Below are 16924 nucleotides of genomic sequence, written 5' to 3'. Positions count from 1 at the left end.
TGTCCATCTCATTCAGTCTTGTTGCCTCTCCTGTATTGGTAAACCCTGGGGGTTGCTGATAAGGTGCAAGGAGAGGAGGCCTAGCAGAATTAATAGAAGGTCTTGGATGAGGATGAGGGGGAAAGGGGTTAGGAGACATTCCTTGGCTTTGTGGTGCATAGTTGGGCCTTTGGGCACCAACCTGGCCTTGATGGTTAAAGTTGGATGGGCTTGCTTGGTTCCCTTGATTCCATGAGAAATTAGGGTGATTTCTCCATCCTGGATTGTAAGTATTTCTATATAGGTTATTTTGGTAGAGAACACTTACATTCTCAGTGCTGGAATTGGCCACCAAGGTGTTGGGGCATTCCTCAAAAAGGTGTCCAGGGGTTTGACACCAACTGCATATCGACACATGGTTGACTTGGTTGACTGGATTAACTGGTATAGACTCTTTAAGAACTATGAACTCCAACCATTTTATGAGGCTGTCAAGTTTGGCCTCCTTGGCTGGCATACCCTCAATGAGATACCCCTTAGTGGTCCTTTCAACCTCTTGGGAAGATTCTCATTCCCTAGTCTTATCAGCCAAGTTGGTTAAGAATGTCCATGCATCATTCTCCTCAGAAAAAGAAGTAAAGCTTGCTGGATACATAGACTCTACAAGTTGCTTGGTTTGATAATCAATACCCTCATAAATAATTTGGCATAGCTGCCACAAGTCAAAACCATGGTGAGGGCATTCTAAGAGGAGGTCCTTGAATCTTTCCATGAATTTAGAAAATGACTCATGTGGTTTCTGCCTGAACTGGAGGATGTCACTTTTAAGCTTATTGGTCTTGTGAAGAGGGAAAATTTTTCTCAAAAAGACAATGGTGAACTCATCGCATGTATTAATGGAGTTTGTTGGCAGTCTATAGAGCCACTTCTTGGCCTGGTCTTTTAGGGCAAATGGTATAAACCTAAGCCTAACTGCATCATCAGTTAAATTCTGGACCTTAATTAGAACATAGACCTCCTCAAATTCCCTAAGGAAGAGATATGCATCCTCATTAGCCATCCCATGGAAATGGGGTAGCATGCTGATGAAGTTGGTCTTGAGTTCATAGTTATTCCCTGTAACAACAAGCAGACTAATGCATGAGGGCTGTGCAGCCCTGGTGGGGTAAAACCTATCCTTAAGAGTCTTGGGTTGTTCGTCACCCATGGTCAAAGGCGATAGAGAAGGTGGTCTTCTAATAAGACGATTACTTGAATCACGAGTCCACACCTTAGCCACCTAAACAGATATGAGGTCTTCTTTAAAAAAATTAAAGAAAAATAAAACACTTAAAAAAAAAAACTAGAATCAAGAGGGAGCCCAAAAATGAAACAATGGTTCAAAAGCTGTAAGGATGCCATATAGGTTGATAGCAAAGGAACTCGTATAGTCTTCTATAGCCGCCTACGTGCGACTCCAATATGGATTCTGATGTAGAATGGAGGTCTACTATACGTTTATGTTTCCAACACTCTCACTATGTCGCTTTCCTGTTATCAAGAGTGGTCACCTCCAAAGATAAGTCACATGTCAATCCACCCAACCAAGTCGAGATGTAGCGTCATAGGTAACTTAATCCTATGAGGGACACCAAAAGATGGAGGGTTGAAGCATATGAAGGACTTTAGATTGGGCACACACTATTTGAAACAGAAGAGAAACAAGAAGAGGTTTTCAAAAACCTTTTTTTTTTTTTCTTTCAAAAAAAAAGAAGAGAAAATAATAAACTAAAACACTTCGAACTACTTAAAAATCAGATAAATAAAATTGACAATAATCTCCCCGGCAACGGCGCCAAAAACTTGTTTGAGTTAAAATAAAACCGCAAGCGTGCGGGTCAATCATAGCTACGGGTCGAACACGAGGAGATATACGTCACTCTATTTAACTAACTTAAAAGTAATGCAAAGTGAACCAAATTAAAGTGTTAAATTAAACTAATTAAACTAACGAAAATCAATGCATCCTAACTCATAAGCATCTAACAAAATTAAAGGATTAAATCGACGTCCTAACACATGAGCATCTAACCTATCAAACTAAAGCGAATTGAAAGGAATAAAAATGCAGCCACACATACTAACCACATAAAAAGAAATAAGAGAATAAAAATGCATCCATAAACCACAACCATATAAAATTAAAATAAAAGAAATAGAGGGGGAAGAAGAAGAAGATAGAGGAGATGGAGAATGAGATTGAGAGTTTAGATAGTAAAACCTGGAAGTGCTTGCATGAATGTAAATGAAAAGCTTGAATACTTGCATAAACTTACCATGGCCTCCTCTTCTAAATCTTCAAGTCTTGTCATCAACTTAAGAACTTAGACTAGAAGGCTTAAAATCTAAACTAGAATTAAGAAATTACAACCCAATTGAAGACTTAAATTGAAATTAAAGCATAAACTAAACCTATTATAACCATTAACTAAAAATCATAAAAGCAAACTAGAACTTAGAAAAGCCAAAAATCACAAATTAGAAGGAGAAGAAGAGAAGAAATTTCACTAAGTGAATGAGTCACTTTTACAAGAGAGGTAGGGGTATTTATAGGTGGAAGAGAGGAGAAGAGAGAAGATGAAAGTGTAGGAGAAATATTCCCTAAGAAAAGAGAATATTCTCTTCTCTTTCCTCTTTTACAATGCCTTGAATCCTAAGAAAAAGAAAAAAAAAAGAAAGAAAGAAGAAGAGAAGATTGTTTACATGTACTTCTATTTCAGAAAAATAAACTTCCAATTCTAACAAGCGCTTCCTTTTCTTTGTAGATATCTTTTCCAAGCAATAAAATCAAAGCATCTTTGATTTTTCAACCTTCCATAGATGAGAAAATGTAAATCTATCCCAAGTAGAATTTCAGAAGTGCCCTTGAGAAGTTGGAGGAGAGAGAGAGTAAGGGTGATGACTAGGATTCCTTCAAGAATAAATAAAATACCCATTCTGTCCTTCAGAAAACGTGGAGCATGGCGTGATTATATAGGCCTCACCATTGTGTTCCTTGCGAAAAATCACCCAAAATAGACCCAAATTTCGTCCAATTCGGAGTTGGGGAGCCCAAGATATCTCAAGTTGAAGTTGGACTGTCCAGAGCCTTCCAAATGGAATCTTTCGGGTACAGTAAAATAACTTCTGATAATTTTGTTAAGGCCCCTGGAATCCGAACTTCCGCTTCACTTTGTCCCCATCCAACTGTTAATAATTATAAATAAACCCCTACAGACCATTTTCGCGCGTTGTTACGAAAACGGCCATAACTTCTTCGTTTCAACTCGGAATCAAGTGTCGTTTGAACCGTTGCGAAGCTGACTCGATGGGTTATGCATCCATACTATTAATACATCAAAAAAGCTTAAAAACATCTCCTTAGCATCATCTCCTCTATTTTTACAATAATTCACCTAAAACATGAAAAACACAAGAAAGCACCAAGTAACTCTGTCCAATGTGGTAAAATGTATGCTTTATGCCCTAAGATTTCACACATAAATGTGCTCATCAATAGAGACTGTCTGTGCATGGTAGGATCAGAATCTGGATCCAGTGCCGTTTTGGAAATAGTTTTGCAAAAATCTATTTTACATAAAATGATACATTATTTATAATTATTTGAACAAAGTATTTTATCGAGTTTTGCGGGGCCTGATCAGATGCACAGACGCTCGTATATGGACATGTACTATGGATTGGGGTTTGGCAGTACAAGTGTACGTGCCCTAAATTCCATAATGATGGTGTTGATTAGTGGGGGGTTGTTTATGATAAATAGTTATCATATAGGGAGTTATTTGGAATTTGCTATTTTAATTAGTACTTTATTTGATTAATGAATATGGTGCTAATTATAATTATTCATTAAATATTAAATAAAGTAATTAATTAATACTTTCCCTATTGGATTCTGCTTCTTCACCTGTGTAACGCTTTGAGTTTAAATAGAACTGCCAAACAAAGAGAGAGAGAGTCAGACTCTCAAAGGGATTGAATCTTATCCATTCAGGGTTTTTAATTAAACCCTGACATTATATAAAGGGGACCAAAAACGCAGAGGGGGCAGTGCTCCACATTTTTGCCTGGCCCCCTCTTCTGCATTTTGGTCTCTCTCTCCCTCTTTAAGATCTCTTCTTCTTCTTCTAGTTTCTCTCATCTGTGATTGAGAGTTAGGGTTTGTGAAACCCTGGATTTGTGCTGAAGAATTTGAGAGCATCTGGGATTGGCTTGAAGAACCTTGGTAGCACCATTGGAGGTTCAGATCTGTTTGCTTGGAGCGCTCACTGGAGGAAGAACCACTGTCTATTGGAGGAGCAACACTTGAGGCTCACCAGGTTAGCAGTTCTTCATTAATTCCTTCAGTTTATTGATTATTAATATTTTATGGGATGCGAAAGAAACTCGAATCGACCTTTTCCTCTGCGCATTCGAGTTAGGGATGGATCCCCTTGCCATGTGATGGACCAGGGATGAGTTTCTTCGTCCCTACTGTGATAATAAATTTTATGGGACACATGAGGGAAGGAGAAACCCTAATATGGATGCACCAGGGTTCCCATGGGCGACCATGGGAAGCCCTAAAAATTAAATGGGGCACCCATGGGACAACATGGGCTAACCCAGGGCGTGCAAAACCCTGAGGATAAATATCTTGGTCTCCCTAGGGAACCATGGTTTGATCCCTGGACCGTTATTTGACCAACAGTATTAATGTATAGAATATTATAGGACTGAAAGAAATCTCGTCAGTAGGGGATTGTTCTCCACCATGTCTGGTTGCAAGATAAGGAGTTACTTTCGTGGTTCACCAATCCAGATGCTGCCAACATCTCGTGGCTTTCCCTACCCCTCTTTTTGCATATAGCTGAAGTCTCAAACAATTTTATGAACATTACCTTTCACTATTTACCGGAGAGGGAGTCAATGACTCCTTTTCCGCCACCTGGAACTCTCCGACTTGGTAAATTTATATAATTTCATCCAAAAAAAAAATAAAAAAAATAAGGGGAATTGGAGAAGATTAAAATCCCATGCTAGCGTGCCCAACATTTTGTCATGTTTTTCACAAACTCTCTTTAGTCTCTCTATGTTTATCAAAAGAAAAATCTTTAGTCTCTCTATACCTCTCACGTTTAAGAGAGAAGGTTCAAGAAGATTCCAAGTAATAGTAGCCAACATGAATACGTTATCATTTTTATTCACCTAACAAAATATTAAAATATGTATTTAGTCAAATGGAGTTGGTAAATATTTCTTTGTCCCTTACCCAAAATTTATTTTTTTTCTTTGTCCCCAAAAAAAAAAAAAAAATTTAATAAATATTTACCCAATCCTATTTGTCACGTGGAAAATTATATAGGACTCAATTTTTATTGATATATGGACTATACTTTTTCAAATTTGAGTAAAAATTCGACTTTGCCGAGTGGTAAGTATCACAGTGATAAAAATAAGTGAATTATTATAACAAATGTTTGTTATTTTTTCAATCGGCACAAGGTATGTATTCTGCCACGTAGATAGATGGTGTGTTTATTTTGATCATTGGATACAGAGAACATGGTATAAATTAGTCATATGTCAAATTTTTGAGTTTAATTCAATCAAATAGCTCTTGTATTGGCATGCATCCTATGTATGTCCATGCATGTATACCGATACTCTAAAAAATGGAAAAATGGAAAAAGTTTTCCGGCACAATGTGTGAAGAAAAATACAACCATTTTTCAAGAAAACTGCCTCCTTAAACAATAATGTGCAGTCTCCCTACTTTGAGTAAGGTTTAGATGAAAAAAACCCAAAAATCTTAGAAATGGTTAGTTAAAATTTGTCTTGTGATTTTCAAAACATCACATTCTTTTGTTACAAGGATAACTACCCATAAAAATCTAAAGGGCAAAAAATGCAATACAATGTGGATATGCCATGTGGATCGAAAAACAATTCCATGAACTAGTCTACCTAAGGGTGCCAAATGATTGGTTCGGTCTAGTTGTGAGTACTTTTTTGTGTTTTTCACATTTACAGATCAAAATCAGACCGATATGATGTTTGGTCTAGAAAAAACTAAACTAAAATTGATAACTATCGGTCCATTATCAATTTCTTTTAATGGCTTCTTATTGATTCATTATCGATCTGGTCTCAATTTTTCATATATATATTAAAAAATTTGTGAAAAAAATAAATTTCATCGATTTTAACAAATATATATTTTTTAATTTTGATTTTCTATTAGTGGTCCAGTTTCAATTGGTCTAATCGATCGGTCCATTCAGTTTCAAAATTTTTGTCTCGATTTTTAAAAATAAAATACCAAAACCAAACCAATAAGGAGTTTGATCGACCGGTTTTGGTTTGGTCCGGTCTCTCGGCTAGTTCAATCGCTCCGGTCTAATTTGTGACACCACTACCTGGTCCCCACCCATTTGCTCCACCGGGCAGAGAGAGAGAGAAAAAGGGTAAATTTGGTAAGATACTGATCCCAGTATATGGGATCGAAGTGATGGGCCCATGGTGGGTCCCACCCTATGCGTTTCGTAATATCAAATCAAATAAAAAGTCTTACTTGCAGGCCACATCATGAGTAGAAGTCTAGAACTCTAGAAGACCTTTGCAAACTTTTTTAAATTCCCATTAATTTTATGGAGAAAAATTATTACAAAAAAAAAAAAAAAAAAAAAAAAAAGAAGAGAAAGAAGAGAAATAAACACTGAAATAGCATAAAATTATTTAAAATTAACAATTGCCCGGAAATTCCTGGCGTTTGGTAGAATATTTTCGTTTTGTTTTTCTGGGCTTTTTGGCTTTTTTGTTTAGTAAGATTTCCGTTGATAAGCAAAACGAACTCAAAAAATCGAAAACAAATTCATACATTCTAAAAAATTGTTTTTGAAGAGTTGGGTCTTTGCATTTCTCTCTCTCTCTCTGGCTCGCTGGCCCCAGTTCCTCTCTTTCCTTCTCAGTCGATCCATCTCCGTTAACCAAATTTATTCTTCCCTCATTTCTCCCTTCCTCTCCATTCCATTCCTTCGTCTCTCTTCTTTATAAGAATCTCTTCCTTTCTGTCTTCTCAGTGATCCGATTCTGATTTCTTCTCTTCTCTTCTCTTCACTTTTACTGTCATCGCAGATATTGAAAATGTGATCTTTAAGTCTGTGATCCTTTTCCTCTTCGAATTACATAGCTGAATTGGTTCGTAGACGCTTCCAGGTTTGCTGGTTCTAATTCAGAGAATTCGACCGTGTTTTGGATTCCTTTGCGTCGAAATCTGATGGTATGTTTGCTTTGGGATTCTGGGATCTCTACAACTTCGAAAATTTGATTACATGGTCCAACCAGTGATTCGTCAAGCTTTTATATTTTCTCTGGTTTTATTGCTTGCTGGTTTGGACTTTGAATTTTCAAGCAATACCATGTCCTTTCAGGAATTCGGTAATGAGGCAGCTCGAAAATTTTGAATTTTATTGATCTGGTTATAACTTATTTCTTCTGTTCGTTGTTTTGTTGCAGAGTCAAATTTTGGGTCTGAGGAGCGTCTCTGAGTTGGATAGTTCGGAAACATAGTGTGCTTGCTTTGCGTGCAAGTTTAAGTTCTATCATCAACAGAGCTATAAAGTGTTACCCGCTGGGTTTGCTTGGTTTGTTTTTTTTTGGATCGAGGTAGCCGACATGGCTTTCCCTGTTGGCTCTGTTTTGATGAAGTTGGGGATGGTCTCCACTTCTGATCACACCTCTATAGTTTCGATGAATATATTTGTGGCTCTTTTATGTGCTTGTATCGTGATTGGGCATCTACTGGAGGAGAACCGATGGATGAATGAGTCGATTACGGCACTTGTTATTGTGAGTTGCCGCACCATTGCCTTCTCCTTGTGACTACAATTCTACACAGTTATGTAAAATCATAATTGGTTTTCTGTGGGTTCATGGCAGGGTCTTTGTACAGGAGTTGTCATTCTACTATTTTCTGGGGGGAGAAGCTCGCGTATTTTAGTCTTCAGTGAAGATCTCTTTTTTATATATCTTCTTCCTCCAATTATATTTAACGCTGGGTAAGTTAGGGAAAAAAAGAAGAAGAAGAGCAATTCATTTAGTTTTGTTGTAGCCTATGATTCGTTAATATTGTTGTTTTTCTAGCTTTCTCTATTTCATGTAGATTATATCTCATACTTTTGTTGTTTGTAGTTCATGGTATACAACTGCAAGTTCTTCATCTGCAATATAATTGTATTGAATTTGCATTTTCACTCCATGTTCCATTGCTTCCTTTCACTCATTGGTGCTATCCATTGTTTAAAGACGTTAAATTGGACTTGGACCTGATGGTTTCATTCTTATTTGGGTTTTCCGATGAACTATTCAGGTTTGCAGGAATAATAAAAATTTAAAAAATTTAAAAAGGGTAATTGGGGGTATACAATATTGTTAGAAATAAAGTACTTGGTCGGAGTACTGGTTCTGGTTCAACTAAATATAAGGCCAGAAACAAGTAAATAGTATTGTTGTTAAATCTCTGTTATTAGGGCTCTATAATCTTTCAGCAGTAATTATATCACACTCTCTGGCTGTTATTGGTCCAAGCTTATTCTATTATATCACACTCTGGCTGTGATTAGTCCAACCTTATTCAACCCACCTCCCTTTTTCTAAATTTAAAACGTTCAAGTGGATTGAGTTCGATTAGGTGGGGGACTTACATTGGTGAAACCATCATTTTCAATAATCTTTGATTCATAAACCTGCCCAAATTCAATTAGTTCGAATAAATTATGTTGTTGAATTATTCCTAGTCCAGGTTCAGTGTCCAACTTGATCAGCATAGAAACAGACATGAGTTGGTTCTGACTTGAATCAATCTGTTTTGAGTTGTATTAGTTACTTGAAGGTTGTAAAAGCTCCACTCAATGTTTTGTTCCTTGTGAAACCACAAAATATTGGAGAGGATTCAGCCAATTGGCCAACCTGTTTGAACTGGTCACATAGTAACGATGAACCTTGTTCCAGACTTCCAGTGCAGTTGGGGTTGTTAGGCAGTGCTTTGGCGTTTTAGCCTCCTAAAGTGAGAAGTTGACCAGGTGATGGCTTGGTCTTGCCTAGGCAACCAGAATCCCCAAATACTCATTGGATTTCAACATTTTGTACTAATCCACTTTACATTTGTACTAATACACTTTACTTAATATGTGATTTAAGTGACAAAAAATAAAGAAAAAAACACATTTTTAATGTTCATTGTTTAGGACTTTAATAAAGCAAAGCTACTATCAAGTTTGTCAAAATCCCTAAGTGAAAAGATCATTCAAAGTTTAAGTGTTAGTGGTCAAAATTATTTACATATCCAACTACAGTGATGAACAGTCCTAACATATTATTTTCCAATATTTTTGTTTAAATACAGTACAACACTAGTGATTAAATTATTGACTAGGAGCTAGTCAATGATTATTTCACTTCCCTTCTATTTATCAACTGACTTTACCTCAATTGAGTTGATAGTCGAGGAATTGTCTAGGCAACTTTTAACACGCAGATCTGTCCAAGTCTACGCGTAGAATAAAGGACAAGTTAAAATTCTTATAGCAAACCATAAAGGCACAAGCATCCAATGTAAAGCATGAGTCTGTAACAGACAAAGTAAGGATCTAGATCTCTTGTGTCCTAGGAGGGAAAAGTTACTTTGAATTAGTTGGTCTTGCTATAAGTATGTACTTCACTATTCCCTCTTTGGTCTGCTTCTCCAAATCAATCACTATCTGTTAATCACCATATAGAGCCACAAACTGTTTGAAAGTTGAAGTTTACTTAGATTCCTTATCATAGATTAATTGTAATACTCAAGCACCACAGATAATAAAACTTAAAGCAGCTTTAACCTAGACTTTTAAACTTACTAGAGTTTTTGGTTGTCTAGCATTTATTCATCTGAATTTTATCCTCTCTCAGCACACACACACACACACACTTCCACATGAAATGTTTTCTCATTCAGCTATTCCCAACCTGGATGATTTTAACCTTTACTTTCCTCATCCACCTCCACCAGTTTCCAGGTGAAAAAGAAGCAGTTTTTTCGCAACTTCATGACAATCATGCTGTTTGGTGCTGTTGGTACATTGATTTCCTTTATCATCATCTCACTAGGTATGCTATTTGATTTTATATATGTTGTTATTCAGATTATTTAATTCTTCTGTAGTACCATTCAAAACAGTATTTTAGGGCTGAACTATTGCACAAAAGTTTCTTAAAACTGGAGTCTGGTGAACTAGTAAGTCTCTAATAAAATCAAGTTTATAAGAAGTTCTTGAACAGTTGAGCATCTATTCAGAGGAATTTTAGATGAAGGTTCTATACACAAAGGGGAAATAGTTGGCATCAAAGTACCGTACAAAATTGTTGAAGATGTTTTTACTGGTGAAATACTCCCAAACAGCTTTCTTCAGGAGCCATGAGTTGTCATGATAACAAATCTAATCAATAATAAAGTTTATAATTTCCTCTTTTTTTTTTAAACCCATATTCTAATGGCATTTTTTTAATAAATAATTGCAGGTGTTATATAATTAGTATTCTGTGCTCGTTATTGAAAATTAAATTCTGTACTGGGTAAATAATAACCATGATAAAAAAAATTTCAAAAGGGAGCATTTTCCCTGCAATGATCTGAATTGAAGGAAGTTGAGAATTAAAAAAATCCATCTCTTCAACTTATTGGAAGGAAGAAAAAAAGGTGCTTTATTCATCATAAGCAAGAACAGAGGAATGTTTTGTTGAAGGCTGCATTTACTGTTGGAGCTTCTGTAATTGGGATACTTTTTTTTTGGGGGGGTGGGGTAATGGGTGGGTGAGTTTAGAGAAGGGAGTATTGAGGTGACGTTGGTAGGTTGCCACAAAATCCAACCAAATTTGTACTTTCAAAAGAAATGAATTGACCCCCATCCTAGCAAAAGAATATAAGTTTACATGTTGCATTTCTTGTAGCAATGTCAATAGTCCTTGGTTAATTAAATTGCCACAGAAGTTTTGATGCTGCAAACTTCTAATTGCCATTTCGATGCTCAAAATAGCTAGGTTTGTAGACATGGGGCAGATGATTTTGGAGAAAAGAAAAAATAATTTTAAAATTCAAACAGATTTAAAATTAATATAGATTTGTTGATTAGCCAATGCTTACTGGTATTGATGCCTGAAATGACTTATGATTGGTCTTTATTGTTGTTACATTATCTGTTTATGATATGATCTCTCTTATTGTTAATCCAGGTGCCAGACAACTGTTTAAAAAGTTGGATGTAGGTTCCCTCGATATAGGGGATTATCTTGGTACTTCTACATAACCTTTTTCCCTCCTTTCCATTTTCTTCTGCAATGAACACTGTAACTCTTCTTCTTCTTCTTTTTTTTTTTAATGAATACTGTAACTCTTCTTGTTTTATCATCTTTAATCCTTTTCATCATTTGTAGCAATTGGAGCAATATTTTCTGCAACCGATTCTGTTTGCACCTTGCAGGTATGGAAAGTTTTAAGAATCAGTTATTGCTGTTTTGTCTCAATAAATAATTCGTTGTTATAAATTAATTCCATCTGATGGTGCAGGTGCTCAATCAGGATGAGACGCCTTTACTCTATAGTCTAGTATTTGGGGAAGGTGTTGTTAATGATGCCACGTCAGTGGTGCTCTTTAATGCAATTCAGAGCTTTGATCTCTCGCACATCGACTCCAGAATTGCTGTGCAGTTTGTCGGCAGTTTCCTTTATTTATTTATAACAAGCACCTTGCTGGGAGTGATTGTAAGTCTCTCTCTCTGCCCCTGTATTTGTTTGGGCCATCCTATTGGAACTTGCATTGACATTATTTTTGCCTTGCAGACCGGATTGCTAAGTGCATTCATTATCAAAAAGTTGTATTTTGGAAGGTATGCAAATGGCATGTTTTAAATTTTCCTTTTATTTAATTTTTCTCCCCATTATCAAAAAGTTGTATTTTGTGTTGAACATTCTATTCCATGGTTACTGTCAGTCTTCATCTGTAATGCCTATGGGCCATCTGTATTTAGCATTATTTTTTTTAATGGGAGCAGGGAAGCAGAGTTTTAAAAAAATTTAAGGTAGAATGACTGTCTACTAACCTTGTGTGTGGTGCACATGCAGGGAGTGTGCTCCTCACAGCATGGGACTCAGTGGCATTCCTGTGGGCTGAGTGCTGTCACATAGGAATTTTTCTTTCTTTTTTTTTGGGGGGAGGGGGGGGGGGGGGCTGTTTAGGATCTCAATTGGTAGCTCTCTCTTGTGCAACCTATTTTCTCGTCCTGCTTGTCTTTCTAGAGCTAACTCGTAAATTTTCTCAATGAAATTTTTTTCTTGTGGCTCATTGGGGTCATGTCTTCATTGTCTTGCATGTGGAAAGAAAATTATAATAGTATGATAGACAAGTCATTTCCAATTTATTTTCTATGAATACTCTAATAGCTTTTGTTCTTGCGACTTCTAGGCACTCTACCGATCGTGAAGTTGCACTTATGATACTCATGGCCTACCTTTCCTATATGTTGGCTGAGGTAAAACCTTTTTCTCTTAAGTTGTGTGGTGCCTTCTTGGTTGGTCTTGTTCTGTATTAATTTCTATAAATTCAGTACCAACACAAATGGATGACAAATTTTTATTGCAGCTGTTCTATTTAAGTGGTATTCTCACTGTATTCTTCTGTGGGATTGTCATGTCCCACTATACCTGGCATAATGTGACTGAGAGTTCAAGAGTCACCACAAAGTATGTTGAATCTCTTGACAATTTATTCCTTTATAATTGAGATATGTTCATGTTCCTGTAATTTTGTTTTGCCATATCATGATTTAAACTAGTTATTAACTTATATATGGGGTCTGCTTACTATTTTTGCAGGCATGCTTTTGCAACATTGTCATTTATTGCAGAGATATTTATTTTCCTTTATGTTGGTATGGATGCATTGGACATTGAGAAGTGGAGGTTTGTGAGCAGTAGGTATGGTTAATGTACCCATCTGTCATCAAGCTGCATTTAATTAGTCCTAAAAATAATTTTGATGAAACCATTGGATTTGTGTTTGTCTTTCTTCTGCTTAATTGCCCCTTAGTCCCTTACTCTCCACTTCTATTATATTTTTTAATTTCAACTATCAAATTTCAACTTACAGGACTACTCAGTTCATAAGTTGCAAAATAGAGCTGGCTAGTCGCAGACAGTATTTATTTATAGTTTTATACTTTTATTTACCTTTTGCATCCTTAATTTTGATTTATTCTCTTTGTAGTCCTGGGAAATCAGTTGGAGTGAGTTCAATACTTCTGGGCTTGGTTCTGGTGGGGAGAGCAGCTTTTGTCTTTCCATTATCATTTTTATCCAACTTAGCTAAGAAGTCTCCTCATGAAAAAATTCACCTCAAACAGCAAGTAAGCTGTTGATTCTTTACTTTTTCTATTTCTTTTGTTGGATTTTCATCCTTCTGAACATTGATGTACATTGGAAATTTTGGTCCTCCAGATTACGGTATGGTGGGCTGGTCTCATGCGAGGGGCAGTATCTATGGCACTTGCTTATAATCAGGTAAAATTGATAAATATTTCTGTTTAATTTTAGTCTAAAATGCATAATTGGCTAGAATAAGGTGACTGGTTTGTCACAAGGTACTAAAACTCGGGTCTCGGAACCAAATCGGCCCAAGGGAAAACCGAGTCGAGTTGAGATCTTGCTGAGTTGGTGCATTTTTTTTTTCCGACTCGAAGCCTCAACTCGGTGGGATTTAGACCTAGTTTGAGTTTGCAACTCGGTATTTAGCCTATTTTAGGCCATTTAAACATAATGGCACTATCAGATTTTGCAAAAACAAAGTCCAAATATGAGTTTCAATTCGGGCCATAGATTGGTAGGCGATGACGTACTAAAATACCTTACTCTACACATAATTTAGTAATAGAAAGCAAACAAAACATTCAATTAATAGCTAAACAACTTAAATAAGAATTAGAAATGTTAAAGTGATACATCAAACTGTTTAACAGTGTTACAACTATCATCACATAAAATGACTTTGAATCAAATATTCAGTCCCCGCTAGTGTTACGTAGTCTTCCCATGACATAGTGTTGCTGTAATGTTGCATATAGTGCTCCACAGTAAACATATAAGAGTTCTGTCTAGTTAGGTAAGTAAATACATAGTAGATGGGTCATTTCCATGGGTCAACCCGAGATCTCATCTCGACCCGAGATCTGAGATCTCGCCGAGATATGTCGAGTTCTGTCGAGTTAGGTAAGTAAATACATTGTAGAAGGGTCATTTCCATGGGTCAATCCGAGATCTCGGCGAGATATTGCACTTTTATGTATCATATGCCATCTCGTCTCGGTTTCTCAGAAAACCGAGAAACTCGCGGAGATCTCGCTGAGTCGAGACGAGTTTTAGAATTATGGTTTGTCAAACCACCAAAAAGTTGAGACAGCTCAATCACATTATCACCCAGAGTAATAAGGGGACTGTCAACTTGCTGCACTGTTCCAATAGTGAGGGAAGAATTAGAATATGAAGGGAAGAAAGGAAAAACATGTAGCGCATTCTCCCTCTAATAATGTGCATTAAAATTCTGCCATCTAACTTGGTTCTAGGAACTCCTATCTCTGCGGCATCATCCAGTTTGAAAGAAGCAATTATATTGTACTGCTTATTTTTTTCCCAGTTCCATCTTTTTCTGTATAAATGAAAATGGACCACAGATATATTATGATTTCTGTTGACCTGGAAACGGACACTCCTCCTCTCTCTTTTAACTTTGAGAGTGGAATGGTTCTCTCTCTCTCTCTCTCTCTCTCTCTCTCTCTGAAGAGAGATGATTTTATTGCCAATAGACCCCTTGATGAAAGGCCAGCCTGAATAAAATTTTGAGATGCATGTCCAAGTCCAACTATAGTAGGATTTCCCCTGGCTGGAAGGGTTCTTATTTGCTGTGCTGATCAATAGATATTTAATTCACAAATAAATATGTAATTTTTTTATTTATTACTATGTTTAATCATGGTTCATTCAATGAAGTCTTTTTTCTTTCTTTTTGGTTCGTACGCAGTTTACTCGGGCAGGCCATACTCAATTGCGTGGGAATGCTATCATGATCACCAGCACCATCACTGTTGTCCTTTTCAGCACAGTGGTAAGATTGTCATGCCCTAAAAAGAGTATTATGTAGTTGATCTGTATTTGATATGGATTCTAAACCATACCCTATTTCTCTTAGTGTTGGTTCAGTATATGGGTTTGTAATTTGCAGAGTCTTTATGGATCTAAGGTAGGAACACTAGTTTTGGCCATTCAAATTTTCACTTTCTTGTGATTTGGATAATTAGTTAGCCTGGAGGAATAAAGGCAGACATTATTACCTTATTAAACCATGGTTTATACATGGACTATTGTGATGTATGATGACATCCAGTAAATGTTTTGGCTCAGCCTGTGTCCATAATCACAAACCCTTCAAAAATATTTATACTTTATTTTAGCGATGGTGGACCTTGGTGCAATGGTAAGGTTGCTCCATTCAGGAAACAGCCTCTCCTCGAAGCAGGGGTAAGGCTGCGTACATTATGACCCTCCCCAGACCCTGTAGTGGCGGGAGTCTCATGCACTGAGTACGCCCTTTTTTTCCCCCGGTTGTACTTGAGCAAAGCTACTATAATTTTTCCCAGTGACTAGAATAGTTCATTGGGGTTATAGTATTAAGTTTGTCTTGATTATCATTTTGTTACCTCATCTGAGGTTAACCGATATTCTCCTCGTAAGGTTCTGGAAAATGGTGTTTAATAATTCACATTTTTTTTAATGTTTTTCTCAGGTTTTTGGATTGATGACTAAACCTTTAATTAGGCTCCTGCTGCCTTCATCAAAACCCTTGAGCAGCATGCTGTGCTCTGAGCCAACAACTCCAAAATCTATCAACACCCCACTTCTTGGGAATGGACAACATGATTCTGAAGCGGATCTTGGTGGCCGTGATATCCCCCGCCCAACTAGCCTCCGGATGCTCCTAAGCACCCCATCTCACACCGTCCACCATTACTGGCGTAAATTTGATAACTCTTTTATGCGTCCTGTGTTTGGTGGGCGGGGATTTGTACCAGTCATTCCTGGATCACCAGTTGAACCGAGTGTACAGCAATGGCACTGAGAAGACATCTAGAAATATAGGTAATTTATGTATCTTTAGAAAACCAAGCCACGTTCTTTTGAGGTCTGCTTTGCAATTTATGGGTGCTTAAGATTTTATGTTGGTGATGCTTCGTGGGCGGGGATTTTGTATTCTTCCCCAGTTGATTGTAATATTCTTGTATTCTTCCCCAGTTGATTGTAATTTTCTTTGTTTTCCTCAATGTTACTGCCTCTCTTTTTTTTCGCCTGTCCATGTGGCTAGCATGATCGACCTGTTTACAGAGATCTTCCAATAGGTCCTCTCTAATTCCACACTCATTACAATTTACAAATACCTGTAATATTTTGGTTAGATGAGTGTCATGTAAACTTTCCTCCAATTAAACTGATTTTTTTTTATGTATTTTATTTTCTGTGTTCGGGTTCATCATTTCTTATGGGTCACATGAATTCACAAAAGGGGCTATCTATTTAGGCCATGTACATTGCTGATTGTTAAATTTGACTGTAGGTTTATATATATTACCAGCTAGGTTGGCTGCTTGATAGTTTTGGGTCTTCTCAATTGTATTGCTTACGATAAATTGAATCCCAATCCAAGTTACATTGGAAATTTTAGGACTGGCAAGAGGATGCCTGAGCAGTAGGACTACTGAGGCTGTTGTATGGACATGAATGAAGATATAGTGTTATTTATCCTCCAATCCATGCCTGCGTTGATCTCATCTTCCTTAGGGGATCTAC

At 36.8% G+C, this 16924-nt stretch overlaps 1 protein-coding gene, 1 long non-coding RNA gene and 1 other non-coding gene across 3 annotated transcripts; 2 read left to right on the top strand and 1 right to left on the bottom strand.

Annotated features, from left to right (window-relative positions):
- The first annotated feature begins 704 nt into the window (after positions 1-704).
- On the top strand, positions 705-811 carry LOC122670195. Its single transcript, XR_006334169.1, has one exon. It is a non-coding gene; the product is annotated as a small nucleolar RNA R71 (small nucleolar RNA).
- A 6704-nt stretch (positions 812-7515) lies between these two features.
- On the top strand, positions 7516-16372 carry LOC122668992 (sodium/hydrogen exchanger 2). The gene is made up of 14 exons (XM_043865600.1): positions 7516-7848; positions 7939-8057; positions 10049-10146; positions 11269-11328; positions 11470-11516; positions 11603-11797; positions 11876-11922; positions 12498-12564; positions 12675-12775; positions 12908-13009; positions 13299-13437; positions 13529-13591; positions 15105-15188; positions 15867-16372. Exons 1-14 carry the CDS (start codon positions 7675-7677, stop codon positions 16197-16199), a joined length of 1629 nt encoding a protein of 542 aa, XP_043721535.1. The 5' UTR covers positions 7516-7674; the 3' UTR covers positions 16200-16372.
- LOC122668993 lies at positions 11263-11524 on the bottom strand. Its single transcript, XR_006333949.1, has 2 exons — positions 11428-11524; positions 11263-11391 (listed from the first exon to the last, which is right to left on the bottom strand). It is a non-coding gene; the product is annotated as an uncharacterized LOC122668993 (long non-coding RNA).
- Positions 16373-16924: the final 552 nt, after the last annotated feature.

The sequence above is a fragment of the Telopea speciosissima genome, chromosome 7 (genome assembly GCF_018873765.1).
Source record: "Telopea speciosissima isolate NSW1024214 ecotype Mountain lineage chromosome 7, Tspe_v1, whole genome shotgun sequence".
NCBI lineage: Eukaryota > Viridiplantae > Streptophyta > Magnoliopsida > Proteales > Proteaceae > Telopea > Telopea speciosissima.
Note: the sequence above shows the minus strand (reverse complement) of the source record. Positions and strands in the feature narration are given on the sequence as shown.